General features: G+C 40.0%; 1 protein-coding gene across 4 annotated transcripts in view; it reads left to right on the forward strand.

Annotated features, from left to right (window-relative positions):
• Nucleotides 1-27851, forward strand: part of FRAS1 (Fraser extracellular matrix complex subunit 1) — a 535024-nt gene that overhangs the window by 410585 nt on the left and 96588 nt on the right. For 3 of the 4 annotated variants that reach the window (XM_027544846.1, XM_027544843.1, XM_027544844.1), the window contains 7 exons: nucleotides 10104-10235; nucleotides 11277-11402; nucleotides 13355-13602; nucleotides 21456-21604; nucleotides 21788-21950; nucleotides 23523-23658; nucleotides 27540-27730. In XM_027544846.1, coding sequence (XP_027400647.1) covers nucleotides 10104-10235; nucleotides 11277-11402; nucleotides 13355-13602; nucleotides 21456-21604; nucleotides 21788-21950; nucleotides 23523-23658; nucleotides 27540-27730 — 1145 coding nt within the window. The remainder of the gene's footprint in view (nucleotides 1-10103; nucleotides 10236-11276; nucleotides 11403-13354; nucleotides 13603-21455; nucleotides 21605-21787; nucleotides 21951-23522; nucleotides 23659-27539; nucleotides 27731-27851) is intronic. The other variant, XM_027544845.1, reaches the window with a different exon arrangement.

Genomic DNA, 27851 nt, shown 5'->3' on the forward strand with positions numbered 1-27851 from the left:
TCTGTGTTCTGTCTGTCACACCAACCGGCCATTCCTCCATCGCTCTCCTTCTCTTGGGGCCTCCATATTTCCTGAGACCCAACAATATTGAAGTTAAACCAATTAATAACCCTACAATGACCTCTAAGTGTTCAAGTGAAAGAAAGAGTCACACATCTCTCACTTGAAATTAAAAACTAGAAATAATTAAGCTTAGTAAGGAAAGAATGTCAAAAGCTAAAATAGGCTAAAAACTAGGTCTCTTGTGCCAAACAGCCAAGTTGTGAATACGACAGAAAAGTTCTTGAAGGAAATTAAAAGTGCTACTCCAATGAACACACAAATGATAAGAAAGCAAAGCAGCCTTGTTGCTGATAGGAATGGCCTGGGTAGAAGATTAAACCAGCCACAACATTCCCTTAAGCTAAAGTTTAATCCAGTACGAGATCCTAACTCTCAATTCTGTGAAAGCTAAGAGAGGTGAGAAGCTACAGAAGAAAAGTTTGAAGCTAGCAGAGGTTGATTCATGGGATTAAGGAAAGAAGCCATCTTAATAACATGAAAGTACAAGGTAAAGCTACAAGTGCTGATATAAAAGCTGCAGCAAGTTGTCCAGAAGATCTAGCTTGGCTAATTCATGAAGGTGGTGACACTGAAGAACAAATTTTCAGTGTGGGTGAAACAGCCTTGCGCTAGAAGAAGATGCTATCTAGGACTTTCATAGCTATAGAGGAGAAGTCAGTCCCTGGCTTCAAAGGACAGGCTGTATTGTTAAAGGCTAATACAGCTGGTGACTTTAAATTGAAACCAATGCTTATTTACCATTCCAAAAATCCTAGAGCCCTTAAGAATTAGGTATTGAACCTACTCCATCTGTGCTCTATATATGGAACAACAAAGCCTGGATGACAGCAAATCTGTGTACAACATGGCTTGCTGAGTATTTTAAGCTCAGTCTTGAGATCTACTACTTGGGGATAAATGATTTGTTTCAAAATATTGCTTCTTATTGACAGTATATCTGGTGCCCAAGAGCTCTGATGGAGATGTACAATGAGATTAATGTTGTGTTCACACCTGTTAGCATAGCATCCATTCTGCAACCCATAGATCGAGGAGTAATTTTGACTTTCCATCTTATTATGTAACATACACAATTTGTGATGCTATGGTTAACATAGATAGGGATTCCTGTGATGGATCTGTGCAAAATATATTGACAACCTTCTGGAAGGGATTCACCATTCTAGATGTCATTAAGAACATTCATTTGTAGAAGAGGTCAAAATATCAACATTTACAGGTGTTTGAAGAAAGTTCATTCCAACCTTCTTGAATGACTTTCAGGGGGTTGAGACTTTAGTGGAGGAAGTAACTGCAGATATGGAAATAACAAGAGAACTAAAATCAGAAGTGGAGTGTCAGATATGTCTGAATGCTGCTATCTCATGATATAATTTAAATGAATGAGTTGTTTCTTCAGTTCAGTTCAGTCGTTCAGTTGTGTCCAACTCTTTGCAACCCCGTGGACTGCAGCACGCCAGGCCTCCCTGTCCATCACCAATTCCCAGAGTTTATTCAAACTCCTGTCCATTGAGTCGGTGATGCATCCAACCATCTTATCTTCTGTCGTCCCCTTCTCCTCTCACCTTCAATCTTTCCCAGCATCAGGGTCTTTTCAAATGAGTCAGCTCTTCGCATCAGGTGGCCAAAGTATTGGAGTTTCAGCTTCAACACCAGTCCTTCCAATGAATATTCAGGGCTGATTTCCTTTAGGATGGACTGGTTGGATCTCCTTGCAGTCCAAGGGACTCTCAAGAGTCTTCTCCAACACCACAGTTCAAAAGCATCAATTCTTTGGCACTCAGCTTTCTTTATAATCCAACTCTCACATCCATACATGACTATTGGAAAAACCATAACCTTGACTAGATGGACCTTTGTTGGCAAAGTAATGTCTCTGCTTTTTAATATGCTGCCTAGGTTGGTCATAACTTTCTTTCCAAGGAGTAAGTGTCTTAATTTCATGGCTCTAGTCACCATCTACAGTGATTTTGGAGCCAAAAAAAAAATAAAGTCTGCCACTGTTTCCACTATTTCTCCATCTGTTTGCCATGAAGTGATGGGATCGGATGCCATGGTCTTAGTTTTCTGAATGTTGAGCTTTAAGCCAACTTTTTCACTCTCCTCTTTCATTTTCATCAAGAGGCTTTTTAGTTCTTCACTTTCTTCCATAAAGGTGGTGTCATCTGCATATCTGAGGTTATTGATATTTCTCCCAGCAATCTTCATTCCAATTGTTTCTTCTGGATTAGCAAAGAAAATGGTCACTTGAGATTAAATGTACTCCTATTGAAGACGCTGCAAAGATTACTGAAATGACAACAAAGGATTTAGAATATTACAAAAAGCTTAGTTGATGAAGCAGCATTAGGGTTTGAGAAGACTGACTCCAATTTTGCAAGATATTCTGTGGATAAGATGCTGTCAAACAGCATTGTGTGCTACAGAGAAATTTTTGCAAAAGGAGGACCCAATCAGTACAGCGAACTGCATTGTCTTATTTTAAGAAATTGCCACCACAATCCCAGCCTTCAGCAACCACCACCATGATCAGTCAGCAGCCATCAACACTGATTCAAAGTCCTCCACCAGCAAAAAATATTATAATTCACTGGAGGCTTAGATGATGGCTAGCATATTTAGCAATAAATTATTTTTCTAATTAAGATATGTACATTATTTTTTAATGTACATGCATAATGCTTAACATAATGCTATGGCACACTTATTAGACTACAATGTAGTGTAAACATAATTTTTATACACACTAGGAAGCCAAAAAATTCGTGTGACTTGCTTCATTATAGCATTCACTTTATTGCAGTCATCTGAAACAAAACCTGAAATATCTCTGAAGCATGCCTATAATCATCACTACATGATGCTCAGCTAATGAATGAATGAGCTTTCCTGGTGGCTCAGATCGTAAAGAATATGTCTGCAATGCAGGAAACCCTGGTTTGATCTCTGGATCAGGAAGATCCCCTGGAAAAGGAAATGGCTACACACTCCAGTATTCTTGCCTAAAGAATTCCATGGACAGAGGAGCCTGGCGGGCTATAGTCCAGGGGGTCTAAAGGAGTTGGAAATAATGAGTGAATAACATTTTCACTTTTCATAGTCTAAAATAGAGCCTTTCATTGAATGCTTTGCTACTGGAAGCAAAAGTGTTGTGACCCAGAGAGTGAGTTGTGATCGCTGTGTGTGAAAGATCTCAGCATCCTAGTTTTAGTTCAAAGTGTGATAGAAGCTGAGTGCCAGTAAGCAAAAACAGAAGCAGAGCTGGCATCTATGCTGATGTGAAATAGAGACATGCTTTCTTATATAGATCTAGAGTGAGGTGATTGACCATAACTGGCATTGATACATTGCTGTTTCCTTGGGATTGACTATTTTGTTAGAGTCAACCATCCACACGTCCTATTACAGTTCATGTAGGGCTAAATGTTGGTGAGAGAGAATGTCATCTCCCTAAAATTCTCAGATATTCATTTGTTCTTTAAAGGCTAAAAAATCACACTTGAAGCAACAGTAAATTTAGTCTTCCATCATTGTTTTTTTTTTTACTTTTTATTATTTTTTGAGATTTAATTGATGTATATGTATGAATGTAAAACATGTAGTTGATGTATAACATTTCAGGTGTACAACAGAATGAGTGATGTTTATATATACTGTGAAATGACCACCACAATAAGTCTAGTTAACATCTGTCACCATGTAAAGTTAGTAAATGTTTTTCCTGTGATAAAAACTTTATTCTCTTAGCAACTTTCAACTATGCCAAATGATATTATTAATGATTATAATCACCATATTGTTGTTGTTGTTCAATTTCTAAATTATGTCTGACTTTTTGCAACCTCAAAGCAAAACATATGAAGACCCTCAAGGGGAACCACTTTTTGACAATATTCAGTTCAGTTCAGTTGTGTCCGACTCTTTGCAACCCCATGAATTGCAGCATGCCTGGCCTCCCTGTCCATTACCAACTCCCGGAGTTCACTCAGACTCACGTCCATCGAGGCAGTGATGCCATCCAGCCATCTCATCCTCTGTTGTCCCCTTCTCCTCCTGTCCCCAATCCCTCCCAGCATCAGGGTCTTTTCCAATGACTCAACTCTTTGCATAAGGTGGCCAAAGTACTGGAGTTTCAGCTTTAGCATCATTTCTTCCAAAGAACACCCAGGACTGATCTCCTTTAGAATGGACTGGTTGGATCTCCTTGCAGTCCAAGGGACTCTCAAGAGTTTTCTCCAGCACCACAGTTCAAAAGCATCAATTCTTCAGCACTCAGCTTTCTTCACAGTCCAACTCTCACATCCATACATGACCACAGGAAAAACCATAGCCTTGACTAGACGGACCTTTGTTGGCAAAGTCATGTCTCCGCTTTTGAATATGCTATCTAGGTTGGTCATAACTTTCCTTCCAAGGAGTAAGCATCTTTTAATTTCAAGGCCGCAATCACTATCTGCAGTGATTTTAGAGCCCAGAAAAATAAAGTCTGACACTGTTTCCACTGTTTCCCCATCTATTTGCCATGAAGTGATGGGACTGGATACCATGATCTTAGTTTTCTGAATGTTGAGCTTTAAGCCAACTTTTTCACTCTCCTCTTTCACTTTCATCAAGAGGCTTTTTAGCTCCTCTTCACTTTCTGCCATAAGGGTGGTGTCATCTGCATATCTGCAGTTATTGTTATTTCTCCCAGCAATCTTGATTCCAGCTTGTGCTTCTTCCAGCCCAGCGTTTCTCATGATGTACTCTGCATAGAAGTTAAATAAGCAGGGTGACAATATACAGCCTTGACATACTCCTTTTCCTGTTTGGGACCAGTCTGTTTGTCCATGTCCAGTTCTAACTGTTGCTTCCTGACCTGCACACAGATTTCTCAAGAGGCAGGTCAGGTGGTCTGGTATTCCCATCTCTTTCAGAATTTTCCACAGTTGATTGTGATCCACACAGTCAAAGGCTTTGGCATAGTCAATAAAGCAGAAATAGATGTTTTTCTGGAACTCTCTTGCTTTTTCGATGATGTTGGCAATTTGATCTCTGGTTCCTCTGCCTTTTCTAAGACCAGCTTGAACATCTGGAAGATTATGGTCCACGTATTGCTGAATATTAATTCTTCTAATTCATGGTCAGAAATATCTTCCCACGTATTTGTGTCTTCAGTTTCTTTCACTGGTGTCATATAGTTTTCATATTACAGGTCTTTCCCTTGCTTTAATAAATTTATCCCTACATGTTTAATTTTTTGATACAACTCTAAACGAGGTTATTTTTCTAATTTCCCTTTCTAATGGTTTGTTATTAGTGTACAGAATGCAACCAATTTTTGTGTATTGATTTTGTATCCTGCAACTTTACTGAATTTATTCGTTCTCTCAGTTTTTTGGTGAAGTCTTTAAGGTTTTCTATGTATAATATTTCATCTGCAAATACTGACAATTTTCTTTTATTCTGATTTGGACACCTTTTATCTCTTTTTCTATTATTGTGTCATTGTTGAAAAGAGCCCATTGTCGGCTCATTTCTAGACTTCTTGATTATTAAACAATTTGCAGTATTACTTGTATTTAAGCCTTACAGCAATATTGTAAATATAGGTTTTATTTTAGCATTTTAAAGCTGAGAAAACTAAAGATCATTATAGTAGTTATCTGCCCATGTGTCTATACTTGGTAAACAGCACAACCAGGATTGTAATATAAGTTTCTGACTTTTCTGTGTTTAGTCTGGTCTGTATGTGTTCTGATCATGAAAAACAAACAAGTATCATGGTAGTGTGCCAGTTTAGATTTTAAGCCTCAATACTAATCTGAAAGCTTGAATAGGTGAAGGGGTTAACTATTAACTTCCCCAAGACTTTAAGTTAAATGATCCATGAACCTATTATACAGAGTAAAGAAAATAGACCTTGGGCTGACCTTAAATTAATTTATCTTGTTTCTGCCTGAGGTTCCTTTATTTTACTGTTCAGTGATTTTAAAAAATTTTTATTTTAGACAAATTTTTTTTTAGAGCAGTTTTGGGTTTACAACAAAATTGAAAGGAAGGTACAGACATTTTCCCTGTGCCCCCTACCCCAGCACATGCATAGCTTAGCCTCTCCAGTTGTCAGTATCAGTCACTAGAATGGTACACTTTTCACCAAGGATAAATCAGCACTGACACATAATCACCCAAAGTCGAGTTTACTCTAGAGTTCACTCTTGTTATTTTGCATCCTATGGGTTTAGACCTATGTATGGCATTTATCCATCATTGTATCATACAGAGTTGATACTGTAATGCCCTAAAATTTTTCTGTGCTTTGCCTATGCCCCTCCTGCAACCCCTACTTCCCACCTTTTGCAAACACTATTCTTTTTATTGCCTTCCATGGTTTTACCCTTTTCAGAATATCATATAGTTGAATTCATACTTTTTAGACTGGCTTCTTTCAGTTAGCAATATGCATTTAAGATTCCTCCATGTCTTTTCATAGCTTGGTAGCTCATTTATTTTAGTGTTGAGTGATATTCCATTGTCTAGCTGTACCATAGTTTATTTATCCATTCCCCTGCTAAAGGACATTTTGAGTGCTTCTAAGTTTGGGCCATTATGAATAAAGATGCTGGAACCATCTGTGTGCAGATTTTTTGTGTAGACTTTTGGTGAAAGAGCCAATCTAAAAAGTATGAGACAAGAAACAATTTGACTATTTCTCAGAGAAATCAAAAACGTTGCTTAAAGAGAGGGTTAGACATGCAATTAACATTTTGATTGTAATTTCTTACGTTTGCTTGCTAAGCCCTGCACCATCATGGTATATTTTGTTGTCATGTAATTTGTATTAGGCTTTCCACATGGCTTGGTGGTAAGGAATCTCCCTGCCAATGCAGGAGACACAAGAGACGCGGGTTCAATTCCTGGGTCAGGAGAATCCCCTTGGAGGAGGAAATGGCAATGAACTCCAGTATTCTTCCTTGAGAAATCCTATGGACAGAGGAGCTAGTGGGCTATAGTTCATAGGGTCACAAAGAGTCAGACGTGACTGAGCGACCAAGCATTCACAAATTTGTACTAAAAAATAACTTTCCTCCCTTTACTTATAGAGGCAAGGATATACCTTGGTCACACGGATAGTTGAGTGATATGACCAAAGCTGTTTAAGTTTTTGGTCTTTCCTCCTCTTCTGTAGGGTAAGGATGGTGAAGGCTCCCAAAGGTGCTCCTCACTTCAAAAAAAATCAACGTAAAACATTAAAAAATTGTATTTTGCAATTATTTATTTTTATTTAACAAAAGGCCTTCTTAACTTAGATTCCAAGCACTTCAGAGAATCCAGAATCCACTGAAATTTATGGGAAAGCTGGTTCACTTGTCCTCAAGCTCCCCAAAATTAAGAGTCATTGGTCCCAGGGCTTCCCTGGTGGTCCAATGTTTAGGACTTCACCTTCCAGTGCAGGAGGTGAGGGTTCGATCCCTGGTCAGGGAGCTAAGATCCCGTATGGCCAAAACACCAGAACATAAATCAGAAGCAATATAGTAACAAATTCAGTAAATACTTTTAAAAAATGGTCCACATAAAAATCTAAAGAATAATAGAGGAAACATTAAGAAAAAAAAAGAAGAAGAATCATTGATCCCTATCTCTGACCATCCAGAGAGCATGAAAGACTGAACTCAAAGAAGCAGATGTAAGAACTTTGACATTTGACCAAACGACCACAGTCATAAAACCGTCATTCTCCCAGGGATAATATCGTTTGTCCTTCAGGAGGGCTCTTTCTGGACTTCTCTAAGGACATGGAACAGACCCTGTAAAATCCAACCATATCTTTTAGTTGTGTTCTAAAGGAAAAGACAAATCTAAAACCTGTATGTACTTATTAGCAGGAGTCAATAAGTGATGCTTTAGAACGTCCCTGGTGGCTCAGACGGTAAAGCGTCTGTCTACAATGTGGGAGACCCAGGTTCAATCCCTGGTTTGGGAAGATCCCCTGGAGAAGGAAATGGCAATCCACTCCAGTACTCTTGCCTGGAAAATCCCATGGACAGAGGAGCCTGGTAGGCTACAGTCCATGGGGTCGCAAAGAGTCGGACACGACTGAGCGACTTCACTTTCAAGTGATGCTTTACTTGGCTGAAGTAGAGGTCAAATTCTCACTGACTTGTTACCAAGTCCAGGAGAAAGTAGAAAAGTAAAAAATTCCTTGTAATGAACCCATGTATAAGCAGACCATGCATTTAAAGTATCAACAGTGCAGCTTTTTCAGTAGGCACTGCAGATAAACCCATTGATGAGTCAGTGGTGCAGGTGTTCCTACAAACCTGACTTTTAGAGAAGGGAAGGCATGTGGGGTATGGAAAAATAGAAACAAGAATCAAGGGTCTGGCAACTCTGCTTTCATTTCCCTCCAGGGATCAACTTTCACTTGGATACCTCAGGTAATCCAAATAAAATATTAAGGTCACTGCTTTATTCACAAAGATGTTTTCCACTTATTGCATTGGATATAATGACCAGGTAAAAATGGGTCTGCTTACTTCCAAACAAATACCATTAGAATTATGTGTAGACATTTCTATCCTTTTAAAAAATTATTTTCTGATGAGACATAGACAAGTTATTTCTAAAAGAGTTTTCTTGAAAATGTATTTCTCTGGAACACTGGAAGAATGAATTAAGTCTACAGTAATTCAAAAAATAAAAGCTTTTATCAGCATTACCTATGAGTGCATATTTGAAAATTCTGAAAGAGATGGGAATACCAGACCACCCGACCTGCCTCTTGAGAAACCTGTATGCAGGTCAGGAAGCAACAGTTAGAACTGGACATGGAACAACAGACTGGTTCCAAATAGGAAAAGGAGTACATCAAGGCTGTATATTGTCACCCTGCTTATGTACCCTGCTTATGTACCCTGCAGAGTACATCATGAGAAACGCTGGGCTGGAAGAAGCACAAGCTGGAATCAAGATTGCTGGGAGAAATATCAATAACCTCAGATATGCAGATGACACTACCCTTATGGCAGAAAGTGAAGAGGAACTAAAAACCTCTTGATGAAAGTGAAAGAGGAGAGTGAAAAAGTTGGCTTAAAGCTCAACATTCAGAAAACTAAGATCATGGTATCCGGTCTCATCACTTCATGGGAAATAGATGGGGAAACAGTGGAAACAGTGTCAGACTTTTTCTGGGCTCCAAAATCACTGCAGATTGTGACTGCAGCCATGAAATTAAAAGATGCTTACTCCTTGGAAGGAAAGTTATGAAAAACCTAGATAGCATATTCAAAAGCAGAGACATTACTTTGCCAACAAAGGTCTGTTTAGTCAAGGCTATGGTTTTTCCAGTGGTCATGTATGGATGTGAGAGTTGGACTGTGAAGAAGGCTGAGCACCGAAGAATTGATGCTTTTGAACTGTGGTGTTGGAGAAAACTCTTGAGAGTCCCTTGGACTGCAAGGAGATCCAACCAGTTCATTCTAAAGGAGATCAGTCCTGGGTGTTCTTTGGAAGGACTGATGCTGAATCTGAAACTCCAATACTTTGGCCACCTCATGCGAAGAGTTGGCCCATTGGAAAAGACCCTGATGCTGGGAGGGATTGGGGGCAGGAGGAAAAGGGGATGACAGAGGATGAGATGGCTGGATGGCATCACTGACTCGATGGACATGAGTTTGAGTGAACTCCAGGCGTTGGTGATGGACAGGGAGGCCTGTCATGCTGCAATTCATGGGGTCGAAAAGAGTCGGACACGACTGAGCAACTGAACTGAACTGAACATTTATCAATATCACCTTGTGAAAATTACTTCTTAAAATGACTGTGTTATTATGGTCCTTTAGCCTCCTTGTTATTCAGTAGAAAGAGCTTTGTTAGAATAGCTCACAGTATCTTCACTTGCTGCCTTACTCTTTCCATTTGTAAGCATCTCTTCAGAGTCTTAAGGTAATAAAAAAAAAAAAAAAAACTTTTAGCTACAAGTTTATAGAACTTGCCTAAAGGTGACCAGACTACAAGGTGATTTATGCCTCTGTGTGTGTGTGTGTGTGTATCCTTTCTAGTTTCTGATGGAGAGCACACGAGTCCAGAGATGGCCCTCACCATTCACTTACTTCGCACAGATCAGTACCCACCACTGTTCCAGGTCACAGCTCCTCTGCTTGTGGTCAGCCCAGGAGGCAGCACTTCTATAGGTAAGAACTGAGAACCTGCAAGACAATGACTAGAAGATGGAACCCTATGTCATTAACAGTCCCTGTTTAAACCTCTTCATGGTTACCAAAAAGTAGTGAGCTTCTCTTCCAGAAGTTGCATGCTTTCTCAGCCATGGCAGTCCCTTTGGCCATTGCCATGCAAATGGAAGCAACAGAGAGAAGGAAATAAACCCTTCAGAGGCCAGTGCTCCGTGATGGAATACAACATGAAATTCATTTTCCAGCCTCCAGGAGTTTGATTTGTTGCCATCACTAAAATATAAAGTAACAGAGAGCAGAGAAGAGACGTGAGGGAAATGGTTTCAATGGCTGCTCTTGTTTTCTACTGAGAAAGGGAAAAGTAACAGGAGTGGCAGATCACAATAACCTTCAGAAGTTGTGAAGAGCTAGAGTTGACCCAAGTGTTTTTTATGTGATTTTATTTTCCTATTAGTATACTTCCTCTTTAGAAGTGTATTCTTTTACCAAGAATGTCTGAAAAGGGAAGAGTGGATATTTTGATTTTTGTAAGGTGTGTTCTTATACATCCTTATCCAGTTTCTACATGTCAGTATTGGCCTAAAGTGAATTATCATTCAACTTATTAGCAAGTCATAGATATAAAGATAACTGTCCCTTCTGCCCCACTCCTTCTCTTGTGCTGTGGCCAAGAGCAACCATTATTAAAATAAGCTGGCTCCTCTATAGATTCGGAGAAAGGAGAAGGGAAGAAACAATAGTAAGCAGAAACAACTTCCAAAACCTGCCTAGTTATGTGGACTGCCATTCCCTCATTTGTATGGGAGAAAAAAGGTGTTCTGAATTTGGAACTACCGACTCATAAGTAAACTCTTAAGGAACTTACAATTTGTGAATTGGCTGTATTAAGTTTTCTCTCTTTTGTGGTCGATTCAGTTTAGCGTCTTGTAACCATCGGGTTTCCCACAACATGGCTTCCAGCCTGGCCTGGGGCTTTACTGTACACCGAGTATAGAGTTGCTAACATCCACAGCTCACCATGCTCTATTCTCCTGACTACAGAACTTCAGCTGGTAGTACGAGACATGGAAACAGTGCCTGAAGAACTCCTCTTTGAGCTTCGGAAGCCTCCACAGCATGGCGTGCTTATTAAGTACACAGCTGGGTCACCAGGGCCCATGGCCACAGGTAGCCTGCTCACTCCGTCACTGGCCTCCTGGAACTTCTATTTTTTTTTAACTATTTTAATTTTATTGGAGTATAGTTGATTTACAATGTTTTGATAGTTTCAGGTGTATAGCAAAGTGATTCAGTTACACATGTACTTATATTCATTCTTTTTTAGATTCTCTTCTCGTATAGTTATTGTTCTTGCTCCACAGTTGATTTTATGTCTCTGACAAGAAGTAAAGCAATATTGTGGGATAAACTATAAGGAGGTGCTTAGAAAGGGAAGACCTTTACTGTTTAGTCCATTGACTAAAGTACTGGGGACTTGCTTCTCTGCACTACCACCCACACTCCAAAACTATGAAGCTCTTTTCTCAGGTTGTATATAAAATTGATTTCTGAAGCCTGGAGTGAGTACATTTAGAACAACCTCATACGAGTTGTCAGCTCCGTGTGCATCTTCACAGTATCTTAAACGCTCTGACTCTTAGAGTATAAGCTGCATGTATTTTCATCCATTAAAAAAAGTGGTTATGTGACCAGCTTTCCAAAATAATATTTATTGTACTTTATCCAGTTATAAAAATCATACATGCTGATTATTTAGGAAATACAGAAAAGTTCAAAGAACACAACTGAATCTAATTTTTAATAGTTGGCTCTCATATATTGAAGTGAATATTGTTTCAAAATTGTCACCTTGGGATGCTATATACTTATTGTGACAATCCGTATTTTCTCAAAACTTTCGTGGAATTCCTAATAGGCATGTAATAATGTGTTCTTCTGAATATTGCTGCAGAGGGAGAGTGCCAAATTTTTTACCTTGAAGCTACGTGGGATTTGTAAGAACAATAAATAGGCACTTGGGATTCACAAAGACAGATTTTTTTTAAAAAAAGTTACTGAGCAAAAGAAGTGTCACTATGATAGATTTCTGGTATCCTAAGGGATCTATGTTAGGAGCATAACAGTCATAGCCCAGTTTCTTTAGGATTATATTTAACCAACATTTGTGTAATTAATATGTGAGTTTGAAAGATGTTTGTAAAATATTAGTTTTATTATCGTTTTAAGGAACAATTACACTAGCATCAAGAGAAGGCTTGGAAGAAGAAAACAAAGAATGGATAAATTCTTTAGTTTTCTTATATAACATCAATTATTATAGTCAGTAATCTGTGAGGAAATAGAGTTGAATAGAACATCTAAGAAGACCAGTTCCTCAGCTGTGCTCAGGAGTCATGGGGCCCCATGGCACTAAAGCAGCATTTCTCATAAAAAGGATTCTATGACCAAACACTTTTGAGAAGCTTTCATATTGTATATTGACGATTCTAGAATTCTAGTGAATCCTGACATTTAAATATTTTAAATTTTGTTTAAACCTATTTTTCTTAAATGTTTATGACCTTGAAAATTTTTTTTCTGTTTGACACCTATCACCTAATTATGAATAGACTTTCACAGAGTAGGTTTCTAGACTTACACAGAGTAGGTTTCTAACTTCAACTATACTTTTCAAGTTTTAAGTGTTTTTTAACTTTCTTAACTTTTAAAATAAATCATCAGTATCATGATTAGATTCTAGAAGGGCTCTCATAGAGAATAGAAGCATGCTCTGTATTGTCTAGAATGAAACAGTGAAGAGTGGAGCTTAGAGAGGCAGATCTTGGCTCCATCTGATTTAAAGCTTTAAAAAAATTTTTAGATTTATCACCAGTTGAATTAGCTCCCTTGTAAAATGGTGAGCCTCCCACCTTGAGCCATGTTGAAGGACAGGCTAAAGAACCCTTTTCAAGGATAGTGTAAAAATACATTGGGTGTTTGGTTGAACTAATTAGCTTACAACTCCCAGGGTTTATGATCCTATATGTGCTTTGAAATCCTGAGTACAAAGGTGTTATGGAAATGAATAGCATTGTTCCCAGAAGTTCCCGGTTTTTTGCAATTTGTTTTGTTCTTGAAAGGTGACACTTTCACATATGAGGATGTAGAGAAAAATGTCCTGCGGTATCTACACGATGGCTCATCTGCCCGGGAGGACAGCATGGAGATCTCAGTCACAGACGGCCTCTCAGCCACAACAGTGGACGTGAGGGTGGAGGTATCACCGGCTGAGGCCCAGGGGCCCCGACTGGCTGCTGGTGCCTCGCTGAGCGTCACGGTTGCCAGTAAAAGCACAGCTGTGATCACTCGGTCACACCTGGCTTACGTGGTAAGTTCCTTCTTTTGTCTTTTTGTCCACTGCATCCTCTGATCAGGTTGACTAGAAAGTGATGCCCGTGGCTGAACATTTGGGCCATCAGGTCTATGGCCATAAAAGAGCTTTTTGTCAGCTTCCCTATCATTCTGCTCTTTGCAGTAGTAATGCTCTTTATTCCAGCTGTTCTCACTGTTTCCCCAGCAGAAAAGTGAATGAGCAGAACATTGATGAAAATGCACTGAAAATGCACAATGAGATGGGTGATTTGCACTAGGAAACTAACAATTTCAAAAAGTCCAAGTTCCCATATTTTAAGCTCACTCCATAGTATTTCAAATGGGAATTTTAGAGAAAGATCAACTTAGAAGAATTTACCCACCAATGACTGATAAGTTATGGTATTTCATGGCTCACTTTTCTGAGAGAAAGCCCACTTCTCACTAGCGTTTGTCTCAGGTCCAGCTCTGGACCGAATGCTGGCATGCTTGTTTGGCAGGATTCCTGACTCACCCTCCATTCCTTGCCCCATGAGAAGCAGGGACCAAGGATAGATTCAGAAACTGTTGTTTTTTCCACTAGTCTGATCTTAATTTGATATGTGATCCTGGTTAATTAAACTCATCTTCTTTCCTTGACTTTACCTCTGGAGCTAAGGATAGTGAGGATAATTAATTTTATTTTTCATGTATGTATGTTGTGAATATAAACTCTCCGTGTAAAAATCATAATGAGTAGTTTTGACAAATACACTGAAATAAAAATGGTTATCTGAATGATAATCACTCTTAGTATTGAATTTTTCCTTTGCTAATCTTAAAATTTCCTCCAATAACCTGGCCTTTAAAAAAATTACTGTATAGTTTTATGAAATCCTTTTCTGAGCTGAAGAATATGGCTATAAAATCTAGGCCTGAATAGTAGCATGTAAGATAAAGCATTGGCCTGGGAACAATTGCTTCAATTGCTTTTGCACAGATTTTCCCCTAAAATTGTCTTTTCTTAACTTATGGGAAACTGCTTTCCACCCTGATTCTTCTCGTGGGTCTAGTACATTTTCAGAACACCTTTGGCTTTGTTTTTAAATTGACAGGTGATTCTTACCCTAGGTAATGGCCTTTTGAGTCTTATGAAACATGAATTCATAAAAATTTATGAATACAGATTTAATCAATAGATCACCAAGGCTTGAAAAATGTTTGACAGACCAAAATAGGATTCCAGAAGCAGTTCCTTCCCATTAAGTGCATATTATGAGCTGCAGATCAAAATGCAAGCCCATTGGCAACTGAATATGTATTTTCAGAAATTGATTGAATGTGAATTTACCCACTGGAGCAGAAAGAAGACTCCAAAAGAATTATTCTAGCTCACTGAAAGCATAGCATCTTTCAAAGACTTAGCTAAGTTATTTATTAATACTAACTTTCTCTGAGTGTTGTGGAAGAATTTTTTGCTTAATGTCATGGGAAGATTTTTCTAGGTATGCATAGTTAGTGAGTTTGCTGTGAACATCCAGAAAAGTAGGAAAAGCCATCCAAAACCTTGGTCATAAATGGGGCAGCTGTTGTGTTGTGCTCGTGTCTGACTCTTTGCAACCCCATGGACTGTAGCCCACCAGGCTCCTCTGTCCGTGGGATTTTCCCAGTAAGAATACGGGAGTGGGTGGCCATTCCCTTCTCCAGGGGATCTTTCCGACCCAGGGATCGAATCCACGTCTCCTGTATCTCCTGCATTGCAGGCAGATTCTTTATCGCTGAACCACTGGGGAAACCCAGACTATAAGGGAAAGGAACATGTGAGCCTGTTCTTAATTACAGTATCGTGAACGCAAGAAGGTCAAATGACGTCAGGAGAAACAAAAGGCAAAAATGGGATTCTGTGTGATTTGCTTCTTAATGGTGGTTTCCTGTACACAATTTGCTATGTACTGCAAGGAAACAAGTAGGCGAGGGATGTGTGGGTTTTATGGTTAAAATGAATGGGTTCTCGTCCAAGCTTACCACTTTTGCTAATGTAATAACCCTTGACATGTTATTAAACTCCCTAGGGCTCAGTTGTCTCATTTGTAATATGGAGAGGATGATACAAGATTAATCTTAAATAGCTAATAGAATTGCTATGCACTAGCCAAAATATACTAATTCAAGATAAACCATCTATAATAATATTACATAATGCATATGAGGTATAAATGTAACAAAAGATGTGTAACTTCTAGGGAAAATTGATGCTATTACTGACTATAAAGAAAATCCAAAGGAATCTCTTGACAAAGTTTCCAAAATAAGAGGAGAATTTAGGAAGGGGCTGGATACAAGATCAACAGAACAATAGCATTTCTATATAAGAGCAAAAAGTAACCAGTACATTTAACTGAAAAGAGGATACCACTTAACATCACGAAAGTTATATTCCTTGGACTAAATCTAACAAAAACCAGGCACTACTTTTACAGGGAAAATTGTAATACTTAATTGGCAGACATTTTTAAAAGCACTGCTGCTGCTGGTGGTAATTCACTTCAGTCGTGTACGACTCTGTGCGACCCCATAGACGGCAGCCCATCAGGCTCCCCCGTCCCTGGGATTCTCCAGGCAAGAACACTGGAGTAGGTTGCCATTTCCTTCTCCAGTGCATGAAAGTGAAAAGTGAAAGTGAAGTCACTCAGTCATGTCCGACTCTTCGAGACCCCATGGACTGCAGCCTACCAGGCTCCTCCATCCATGGGATTTTCCAGGCAAGGGTACTGGAGTGGGCTGGCCATTGCCTTCTCCATTTAAAAGCACTAGGAGATGCCATATTAATTGTAATATTTAGTATCAAAAAGATATCAATTCTCCAACAACATGATCTTTCCATTCAACTGAGTACTAGTCAAAAGTTCAGTGACCTTTTAATGATCTTGATAAGCTCATTCTATAATGTATCCATGCGTGCTAAGTCACTTCAGTCGTGTCTGACTCTTTGCAACCCTATGGACTGTAGCCTGCCAGGCTCCTCTATCCATTGGATTCTCTAGGCAAGAATACTGGAGGGGGTTGCCATGCCCTCCTCCAGGGATCTTCCCAACCCAGGGATTGAAGGCACATCTCTTACATCTTCTGCATTGGTAGGTGGATTCTTTACCACTTAGCACCACCTGGGAAGGTGTCTATAATGTTTAAAGAACAAACGGCCAAAATTCTGAAAATGAATGACAGGAGGGCAGGGGGTAGCCCTATCAGATATCAGGATTTGATATAAATGTGCACTATTTAAATCAGTCCACACTGGTATACACTAGAGAGTCTAGAAACAGACTCATACTTGGGACTGTAAAGTAAAACAGATACAGCAAACCAGACTGGTGCAAATGGGAGAAACTATTTGAAACATGAATCTGCACAAATTATTATTCATATTAAAAAGAAAACAAGAACTTGTACTGCTGCCTCACACCCTAGACAGATATTAACTAGTAAATCAAGTCCTTAAATGTCGTAAGTAAAATTGTACAATTCTTTGTAGGGTATAGGTGAATATTTTCATGATAATGGGAAAAGGAAGAATTTCTTAAACTACAAACAGAAAATGCTAACTATAAAGAAAAGATTGACAATTTGATTATATTAAAATTAAAATTGATGTTCTCCAAAACACACCATTAAAAAACAAAAAAAACTACTTACAAACTGGAAAAAGATATGTACAACACATAGAACCAAAGATAACAAAGAAAATATAAAGAATATCTGCCAATCAAGAAGAAAAAGATAATCCATTTGAAAAATGAACAGGAGACATGAGCAGGAATTTCAGAAGAGGAATCCATAGGACCAGTAAAGATAAGAGACATTCACCTTTTTAGACATCAGGAAACGCAGGCAAAGACTGTCTGCTGGTTAGTACCAATTCAACTGGCAAAAATGTTAAAATATGAAAATGCCAAATGTCAGAGAGGAAATGGATCTACAGGAGGTTCTTTTATGATGGAGCTGTAAATTAGAACAACTGCTCTGGGAAGGAATTTGACATTGTCTCGTAATGATGAATGCTCATGTTCCCTAACTATTCCTCTCCTGGATTCCTTTCCAAGGGAGACTTTCACAGGTACAAAAGATATGCACAAGAATATACACAAGGGTACTCACAGCAATGAAAGTGAAAGTCACTCAGTTGTGTCCAACTCTTTTGAGACCCCAGGGACTATACAGTCCATGGAATTCTCCAGGCCAGAATACTGGAGTGGGTAGCCTTTCTCTTCTCCAGGGGATCTTCCCAACCCAGGGATCGAACCCAGCTCTCCCCACATTGCAGGCAGATTCTTTACCAGCTGAGCCACAAGGAAGCCCAAGAATACTGGAGTAGGTAGCCTATCCCTTCTCCAGGGGAGCCTCCCAACCCAGGAATTGAACCAGGGTCTCCTGCATTGCAGATGGATTCTTTACCAACTGAGCTATCAGGGAAGCACTATTTGTAATAACAGTAACACTATTTTGTAGTAGCAAAAATATTGAAACAAGCCCAGTGTCTATCAGCATCAACAAATGGAATAACATAATTTGGAGCATACTTATTCTGTGGAATACTAGAGAACATTCAGAAGAGATGAACAATAGCTTCACAAAACAACATTCATGGATCTTGCAGTCAGTTCAGTTGCTCAGTCATGTCTGACTCTTCGTGACCCCATGGACTGCAGCACGCCAGGCTTCCCTATCCATCACGAACTCCCAGAGCGTGCCCAAACTCATGTCCATCCAGTCGGTGATGCCATCCAACCATCTCATTCTCTGTGGTCCTCTTCTCCTCCTGCCTTCAATCTTTCCGAGCATCAGGGTCTTTTTTAAGGAGTCAGTTCTTCACATCAGGTGGCCAAAGTATTGGAGTTTCAGCTTCAGTATCAGTACTTCCAATGACCATTCAGTACTGATTTCCTTTAGGATTTACTGGTTTGATCTTGTAGTCCAAGTGACTTGCAAGAGTCTTCTCCAGCACCACAGTTCAAAAGCATCAATTCTTTGGCATTCAGATTTCTTTATAGACCAACTGACACATCCATACATGACATCTGGAAAAACTATAGCTTTGACTAGACAGACCTTTATTGGCAAAGTAATGTCTCTGCTTTTTAATATGCTGTCTAGGTTTGTCATAGATTTTCTTCCAAAGAGCAAGTGCCTTTCAGTTTCATGACTGCAGTCACCATCTCCAGTGATTTTGGAGCCCAAGAAAATAAATAAATTAATGGATCTTAGCTGTCTTCTACTGAATGAAAAGAATATAAATCATGGATCATGAAACATAAAATCATGGATCTTAGCAGTCTATTGAGTGAAAAGAAAAAGAAATCCCACAAGAGGAGGGTCTAACTCCCTTTTCATACATTTTAAAAAATACTGCAACTACTTTACAGTAGTTTGCCAACAAAGATCTGTATAATCAAAGCTACGGCTTTCTTAGTAGCCACGTACGAATATGAGAGTTGGACTATAACTCTCACCCTTGAGTATCAATGAATTGATGCTTTCAAACTGTGGTGCTGGAGAAGACTCTTAAGAGTCCCTTGGACAGCAAGATCAAACCTGTCAATCCTAAAGGAAATCAATCCTGAATATTCATTCGAAGGACTGATGCTGAATCTCCAATACTTTGGCTACCTGATGTGAAGAGCCAACTCATTGGGAAAGACTCTGATACTGGGAAAGATTGAGGGCAGGCTGAGAAGGGGGTGACAGAGGATGACATGGTTGGAGGCATCACTAACTTAATGGACATGAGTTTGAGCAAACTCCGGGAGATAGTGAAGGACATGCTGCAGTCCATGGGATCACAAAGAACCCGACAGGACTGAGCGACTCAACAACAACAACAACTTTACAATAATATATCAAACTATTCCAAGAGATTCAAGAAAGTCAAAAAGCAAGATCCATGGTGTGATGGTAGAACCAGGGACAGGATGAAAGAGGGGCATAAAATGTTAATCATCAGAGTTCCCATCCTTGTGTTGAATGGTGTGCCAATAGATGTATAGATAATAAAAAAGAAAATGAAAAAGTGAATTAACACAAAATGGGTAAGAAGGTCTTCGAGTAGAAAAATTACATAAAATCAAGGTCTATGTTCTTAAGAATTTTTCACCCACAGTATCTTGGATATCTCAAAGTAGTAAGTTTCTTTAAACGATGACAGCATTCAGAAAAAAATCCAGCTGATTTCACACTGTTTCAAACCCAGCAGTCACTTGAGATTTGAAAAATTATAATAAGTTGGGCCTGACATGAGATAAGCATTTCTTTGCCAAATTTGCCAATGTGGAATTTAGAAGCTGTTCATTCTCATCAAGAGCCAGGAGCTCTGTCCTTGTAGTTTATCACCATCTCAGAAGACAGTGCCTTAGAACACTTGGCTGTCTTTTAAAAATTCCCCCTCAGAGGCTACTCACAGTAATATTATAGCAAGTAGTCTTTTGGAAGCCTGCATGTTGTATTTGATAACCCATAAAGAAAAATAGAGAAACTTTTAAAGTATAAATTTAGGGGCTGTTTTCTGAAGTTTTACAGCTTCGATAAATTTGCTTTTCCTTCCTTGTTACTGTCAAGTGATGTAAGGAAATATGGAAAGTTCTATGATCTTGCCTTGAGGCTCTGAACTGCCAACTTAAAAAGGTCTCCAAGGATAGAAATGAGAACTGACCAAAAGCTGCTCCCCCAGATCACCAGGCAGCTGTGCTCACATTTATGATCTCCAACCTCAGCTAACTGTGCATCATAGCTATGCAAGTTTGCATGTGAAAGTATACTTGGTCATGCAATATTTATCTTCATTGTTGCTGGGGTGAAGTGTAGAGTGCCCTCATGTTCACAGCCAACTGGTCTAAAAGATGAATGACTCGGGATCTTTCCAAGAAGATGTTGCCTCCCTTCTAGATACTTCCAAAAATATCCTTGAAGAAAGAAGAAATTGTTAAGATATTCAATTATTGTCTTCAATTATTCTCCATGTAGAAACAGGAAGCCAATTTTATTTCTCAGTAAATAAACAGTGCAGAGGACAGGGAAATAAACAGTCTTCATTAGGATTGGGCACCTCAGGGGTTGAGCATGCATAGGCTTGGTCAGAATGAAATTCATAAGACTTCTTAAATTTTTCTGTTAAGGTAAAACTTTTTATTGTGTTGACTGCTCTTTAAAGTGAGTCCTTACCTTCCATTCTTTGTTAAACTGAATTTTTAAATCATTGTTATCATACGTTTTAGCATAGGGTCGCATAGAGTTGGACATGACTGAAGCGACTTAGCATGCATGCATGCGTTGGAGAAGGAAATGGCAACCCACTCCAGTGTTCTTGCCTGGAAAATCCCAGGGACGGAGGAGCCTGGTGGGCTGCCGTCTATGGGGTCACACAGAGTCGGACATAACTGAAGCAACTTAGCAGCAGCAGCAGCAGTGGAGTTTTACCTATTTCCAAAAATTTTACCTTTTTCTAAAAAGCAAACTGTACTAAAAAACTCTAGAAGAAGCCTACAACTGTGTTTCTAGAAGAATGACTTATATTTCTGACCATGTTTTGTACTTCACTAGCTGCTTGTAATAAAAACAAAACTTTATGTGGCTCTTACAGTAACCACTGGGCTTGCTTTCTTTCTCTCTTTCTTTTATGCCCCATACTTAAAGTGCATTTCAAGCTATTATCTTGAGCTACTCTTCAAAGATGACTGTCAAAGAGACATTTTAGGAGGAATAAATAGTGAGATTTTCATGCAGTTTAACATGGTATTGCTTAAGGAGATTTAGCAGAAAAAGGAGCACCTGTAATCTTTACTGAAAATATGTCTTCCTGCAAATGTGCATTCATGTCTTGTATCATGTTTGCTTGATTAGGATGATTCTTCCTCCGACCCAGAGATCTGGATTCAGATAACTTCTCTGCCCATGTACGGTGCTCTCTTAAAAACCGCAGGACCTGAGGTGGAAGAACTCTCAGAGATTTCTAATTTCACAATGGAAGACATCAACAACAAGAAAATTAGGTATTATAACCACCTGGTACTACCCAGAATTTTTTAAATTGTATTAAAATATGTAAGCAACTAACTCATAGTTCCCGTGAAAGATTATGTTGCCTCTGGCCCCATTTTTAAACAGAGATTCAGTCGTCTGACTTGACCTGACAGTGTAGCTCATTCATTCCATTCTTCTCTTGACTTCTATAGGTATTCAGCCGCGTTTGAGACCGGTGGTCATCCAGTTACTGACAGCTTCCACTTCTCTGTCTCTGATATGGACCACAACCGTCTGGACAATCAGAAGTTTACCATCACCATCACACCCGTCAAGGATCCACCCCCAGTCATTGCTTTTGCTGACCTTATCACGGTAAGCAGTTCAGATCAATGAACGGTGGATGCTGTAGAAAGCTGGAGTCTGCGCCAGTGTGAATGAAGGATTTCTATCTAAACTGGCTGTCAGGTCCTTCCTCTCAACTATCTAAGCCATAGAATCAAGCTATTATGGCTTTCAATCATTAGTTTTTCAAAAAGGATGAAAATAATTAAATGCATAAGATCAAATCATTATAACCACATTATTTAATTAGTCAACAAATATTTCTGTGCCAGACACAGATCTATTTGTGTACAGTATTTTGTATACTATGCTAGATGTGTATAGTAGTAGGAGTGTAGAGATGTATTTTTTGAGGTATTTATAGTCTAATGTTTGCAGCAACTAAAACATAGAAATATGGATAGTGTCCTGGGTCACATCTTAAATTGAGTTGATACTTACCTCAGTAAACAATATTGACAGTTCCTTGCTGTGTGGAGGGTGGGGGTCCATGTAATGTACCCCGATTATGAAGTTACCCGTATCCGAGTTCAAGTGCCAGTTCGGTTACTAGCTGACTGATCTTGGACCAATTATATAATCTTTCTTAGCCTCAGTTGCTTCATTTTTAAGGTGTTACTACTATTCCTATTACATAAAGGATTACTCTGATGGTGAATAAAATAGCATTAAAAAGCTCCAGTACAGAACTGGCCCACAGTAGGGATTCCATAAAAGTTAATTCACTTACTTATTCCACTCTATGTACCATAATGCCCCAAACTCAGGATTTCTGATTTTCTTGAGCAACTGAAAATTTGTAGAACTCAGTTGTTTCTGAATGGTTCTGATATTCCACCCATCTTTTCACATCCACAGTGGGGAAGCCGTTTGCACCGTCCCCATTCTCAGAGTCAGGGTGACCTTCCACTTTATAATTTGTGAATCTTTCTGTATTTAGCCAAGAGTCATTCAGAAGTCAAGTTGCATATCCAGGAGGCTACAAAAAACACTCGGCTCAGGTTGCAACGTTAGCATACAAAACAGGGCCCGAAAGGAAAAAGGGAGCTGGAGCTACTGCTTTTACTTAAACCAATTTATTATTCTTTTTGACAGTAATGATAAGCACTAGCTTTCAGGTACGGTGAGCCCGGTCTTCCCTTGCACCTTTAAGCATACGCTCTCACGGGATAAAGGGGACTTTATCTCTGGTGGGAACTCCTATAGGACAGGATGCACCCACAGTATCCAAGGGAGGACTGAATGGATCATCCTGAAGCTGCAGACTTTTGAATGTTGATGCGAAGGAAGGCAGTCCTCCTGACGTGCAGCTGTTCTAAGGTGGGTGATTAGAATGGGCCAGAGCTGCTTTATAACCAGATCCATCATGGAAGAAGCACAGCTTTGAAGGCAAACACGGACATCACTGCATCTGAGCACGGCTCTGAGAGATGCTGAAGGATGGCCGGGCCCCAGAAGCTGGCTCATTCCTCATCTTGTCTGTAGAGATCTGCCTCCTCGAACTCATGGAAGGTCACCCCAGGCAGCAGTTTTCGATTCAATCCTTTTTTACTGCAGTCCGCGTAACCGCCCAAGGACTCTCTCCAATCTTTTCTTTCTTAGGTTGACGAGGGAGGGAGGACCCCACTCTCTTTTCACCATTTCTTCGCTGCTGCTGCTGAGGACAGTTTCCAGGAGGATGCCATCATTAAGCTAAGCGCCCTGCCCCAGTACGGCTGCATCGAGAACACGGGGACAGGTACCAGCCTGGCTGTAGAATTGTACCAGACCTGGAGAGAAGAGGCAGGGTGGCAGGGTGGAGGGGGGTCACTTCCTGCAATTAACCTGGACAAGGAGACCCGAAGAGGGGTGGAACCATTTCCAAGAAATGGAAGGAAGGTCTTGTTGACTCAACAAATATTGACTGAGCATTTCCTGTATGTGAAGCACTTTTTTAAGCACTGGGGATAGATCAGTAAGGGGCTTCCCCGGTGGTTCAGTGGTAAAGAATCTGCCTGCAGTGCAGAAGACACAGGAGACATGGGTTCGATCCCTGGGTTGGGAAGGTCCCCTGGAGGAGGGCATGGCAACCCATTCCAGTATTCTTGCCTGGAAAATCCCATGGACAGAGGAGCCTGGTGGGTTTCAGTCTATGCAGTTGCAAAGAGTTGGACACGACTGAAACTGCTGAGCATACACACATGTAGATCAGTAAACCAGACAGAAACCCTTACCTTTGTGGTGCCTTAGATCCTGGTGGGAGGAGACAGATAAGAAACCTAAGAAATGAGAAAATTGTGGAAGATGTTAGGAGGTCAATCAGTGCCATGGGGAAAACTAGAACAAGGGAAAAGTGCCAGCCATTAGGACAGAGGGGCTTGGGGATTGCACTTGAAATTGAATGTCAAGGAAATAAGATTGTCTGTTGTTTTATTGTGAGGCAGCTACTGTTTAGCTGAACCAGAGCTGACGTCTCAGCTTTTTCTAAATATGTGACGTGAATTGAAATGCGTGCTCGTCTGTCTGTGACCCTCTCCCCCACCATCTGCCCTGGACCCAGTGCTCTTGGTGGTTATCACAGAGGAGGGAAGGAGAGAGGCGGGGACTGTCCACAGGCCCCTGTGTCCACAGTGACTGGCAGTTGAGACAGCTCCTGGCAGGTGACCATACCGCCACCTCTGCTGGGAGGCTCCTGAGTGCTGGCACTTGGCTCTAATTGGCGTGCAGCTCGCAGCTCCCACAGAGAGGCTATTGACTGAAGGTGTCTGTGGCCGGCGCGATGCCTGGGATTTGAGCCTAGTTTTACCAGAAACTCATTTAGCAGGGGTCATGTTTTCCAAGAGAAAACCTTGAGTCTTTTCCCCATCTTGCTTTGCAGCGTGTGCCCTTAGATTTGTTTGCTGCTGAGTTAGATTTGGTAAAGAATCCGCCTGCAATGCGGGAGACCTGGGTTCAATCCCTCGGTTGGGAAGATCCCCTGGAGAAAGGAAAGGCTACCCTCTCCAGTATTTGAGAGGCAGAGGATTATAAGAGGAATAAGAAACAGCCCTGGACTCGTGCAGGAGACAGATACAAAGACTGATGTTATAATCATGAAACACCAGGACAGGGAAAGGAGCAAAGCACTGAGAAAGGATACAGGAAAGAGCAATTACTTTTGCCTGGGAAGGCGGGAATGTCTGAGGAAGGGTTAGTGGGAGTTGCTGTGGGCAGAGGGAAAACGGTGTTTCTCACAGAAGAAAGAGCACAAGCGAGCACAAGCAAAAGTGGGGAATCAGAAAGGGATGGTTGCCCCCAGCCTTCTCTTCTCTCTGGGTGGTTTCTGATAAGGCTTTCTAACACTGTTTTATGTTAAGAACACCCAGGCCTGATCTCCTTTAGAATGGACTGGTTGGATCTCCTTGCAGTCCAAGGGACTCTCAAGAGTCTTCTCCAACACCACAGTTCAAAAGCATCAATTCTTCGGCGCTCAGCTTTCTTCACAGTCCAACTCTCACATCCATATATGGGAAGTAAGGAAAAGACGTTCAGGGGGGGCAAATCATTGTCCTAACACACATCATGTAAGGTCCCATCCTTTGCTTCATGTGCTTTCAGAATGGAGTCTCATTTTATACAAATGAAACTAGCTACCTAGATTCAGAGTCCAGCTGACCAAAAGGACATCTTTTTAAAAACATTAGAAGAAGAATCTTTTAAGTTCACACTAGCACAAGAACAGAAGTCATATTGTTCAGTATAAAATCTAACAGCGTGGAACCTACATTCCTTTAGTACCAGCACAACTAGTGAAAGTAGCTCAGTCATGTCTTATTCTTTGCAACCCCATGGACTATACAAGCCATGGTATTCTCCAGGCCAGAATACTGGAGTGGGTAGCCTTTCCCTTCTCCCGGGGATCTTCCCAACCCAGGGATCAAACTCAGGTCTCCCGCATTGCAGGCAGATTCTTTACCAGCTGAGCCACAAGGGAAGCTCAAGAATACTGAAGTGGGTAGCTTATCCCTTCTCCAGGGGATCTTCCCGACCCAGGAATCGAACCAGGGTCTCCTGCATTGCAGGCGGATTGAACAACTGAGCTAGTATGGAGGGTGGTGTACAACTGGGGCCCGCCTTAATTACCTGTTGGGCATCGCTGTGTTCCAGCACAGTGCAGTAACAGATGTTCATGATATAGCCTCTACACATCAAGAACTATTTAATTTGCACATAGTATATTCTATTGAAGAAGGCAAGGAAGCTCATTAATAAGAATGGTTTACATGAAAAAATAGAAGGTGCAGTTTTAAAAATCAAAAGGATTGATGCTTAAAGCTTCAGTGACAGATTCACTTGTTGAATAGCTTGTTTTCTAATGATAGAATGTCATTCTTTTTGAATACATTTTTAGGCTTCACTTACTTAGTGTATTTTTTACCCAAATAAAGATGGCATATTTCTTACATTTATAGTGATAAATAGAAAGAGAAAATTAAAGTTTTAAGGAATTATAGCAATTCTTTTTGGAAACTCTGAACTGTGTGCCCTAGGGGTTATCAGGTCACTAATCATTTAGACTCCTCTATGCTTCTAGTATCCAGAGGAATCAAATCTGAGGGGTAAAATTTAAGAAAATTCATGTCATTGAAAAAAAGAACATTTGTCTTGAATTCTTGTCACAAACAAATTGTAAATAAAACGTTTTCATTCCTACTCTTTCAATTTGGAGGTCAACAAAAAATGACCCTGTCTGTCTTCGACTAGGAAGTCAGTGGCCTTTTAATATATGACCTCATCTTTGCAAAAACCATGGAAGAGGGAAAGAGAAAGTGTTATTGTTTTCAGATCTTCTATCTACACTTTTATTTGTTGATGTGTATCTAGGGAATGTTTGAAGATACAAGGGTTTCTTTTTTCTCCTCTTTTTAGAAGAAAATGTAACCATTTAAAATCAATCATTTGGAGAGATTTAGTCCAAATAAGAGGCAAGTCATCCAGCATTTAGACAGTGCTTATTCTTTCCCTTGGCCTTTGGGGTTGGAATGAAAAGAAGAGATAAGCAGCACTTTCCATGAAACTCTGAATAATACCTGAGCATCTCAGTGCCTGAACTACACCTGAGCTCTGGACGGTCCCTGAACATCACAGTGACCCTACTGTACCATCCCAGGGCCTGAGCACTAGCCCATGAGGTTACTAGAGGTTTCTTAAGGACCTGAATTGTCAAATGAAAACATGCTTAAGGAGATATTTCTTAGATTTAAAGATATACAGTTCACCCTTTCTTGTGTAGAGAAAAAAGCTTCCTCTTGCAAAATGGTTTTGAAATTGACTAAAGTGTAAAACTTTTACTCCTATATCAATATTTGCCCCATGACTTATTTTGTCAAATATTTCTAACAAAACAACCACTGATTCTGTGCTCTATTAATTAATAGCATTCTGAGTACTTTCATCCATGCGACTCATTTGAGTCCCGTTTATTGATGAGAAATAATGGGGAAACTGGGGTCCCACCCAAGTCTTCAAATTCCATCCTCCCACCTTTATTCTCAAACTTGTTTTCATCTTCTGTTGATAGTGCTGTCCTGCTTTCTGGTTCAGCTCAGAAAGCAGGAATTTATGCATCAAGATAAAAGTTTCCTCTTGCTGTGGGTGCAGGTGATCGGTTTGGCCCTGGAACTACCAGTGACCTAGAGGCATCGTTCCCTATTCAGGATGTCCTGGAAAACTACATTTACTACTTTCAGAGTGTTCATGAAAGCATTGAACCAACCCACGATATTTTCAGTTTTTATGTAAGTGATGGAAACAGTCGATCAGAAGTCCACAGCATCAACATCACCATTGAGGTAAAGATTCTGGAAGCTGGAAAAGTTGGGCCTTTGACCACAATATCCCACCATTAGATAGGTTCAAAAGAACTCAAAAACAAATAAAATTGAGTTGGACCTTCAGTTTTAGAGGTCAGTT

This window comes from Bos indicus x Bos taurus, chromosome 6 (genome assembly GCF_003369695.1).
Source record: "Bos indicus x Bos taurus breed Angus x Brahman F1 hybrid chromosome 6, Bos_hybrid_MaternalHap_v2.0, whole genome shotgun sequence".
Classification (NCBI taxonomy): Eukaryota; Metazoa; Chordata; class Mammalia; order Artiodactyla; family Bovidae; genus Bos; species Bos indicus x Bos taurus.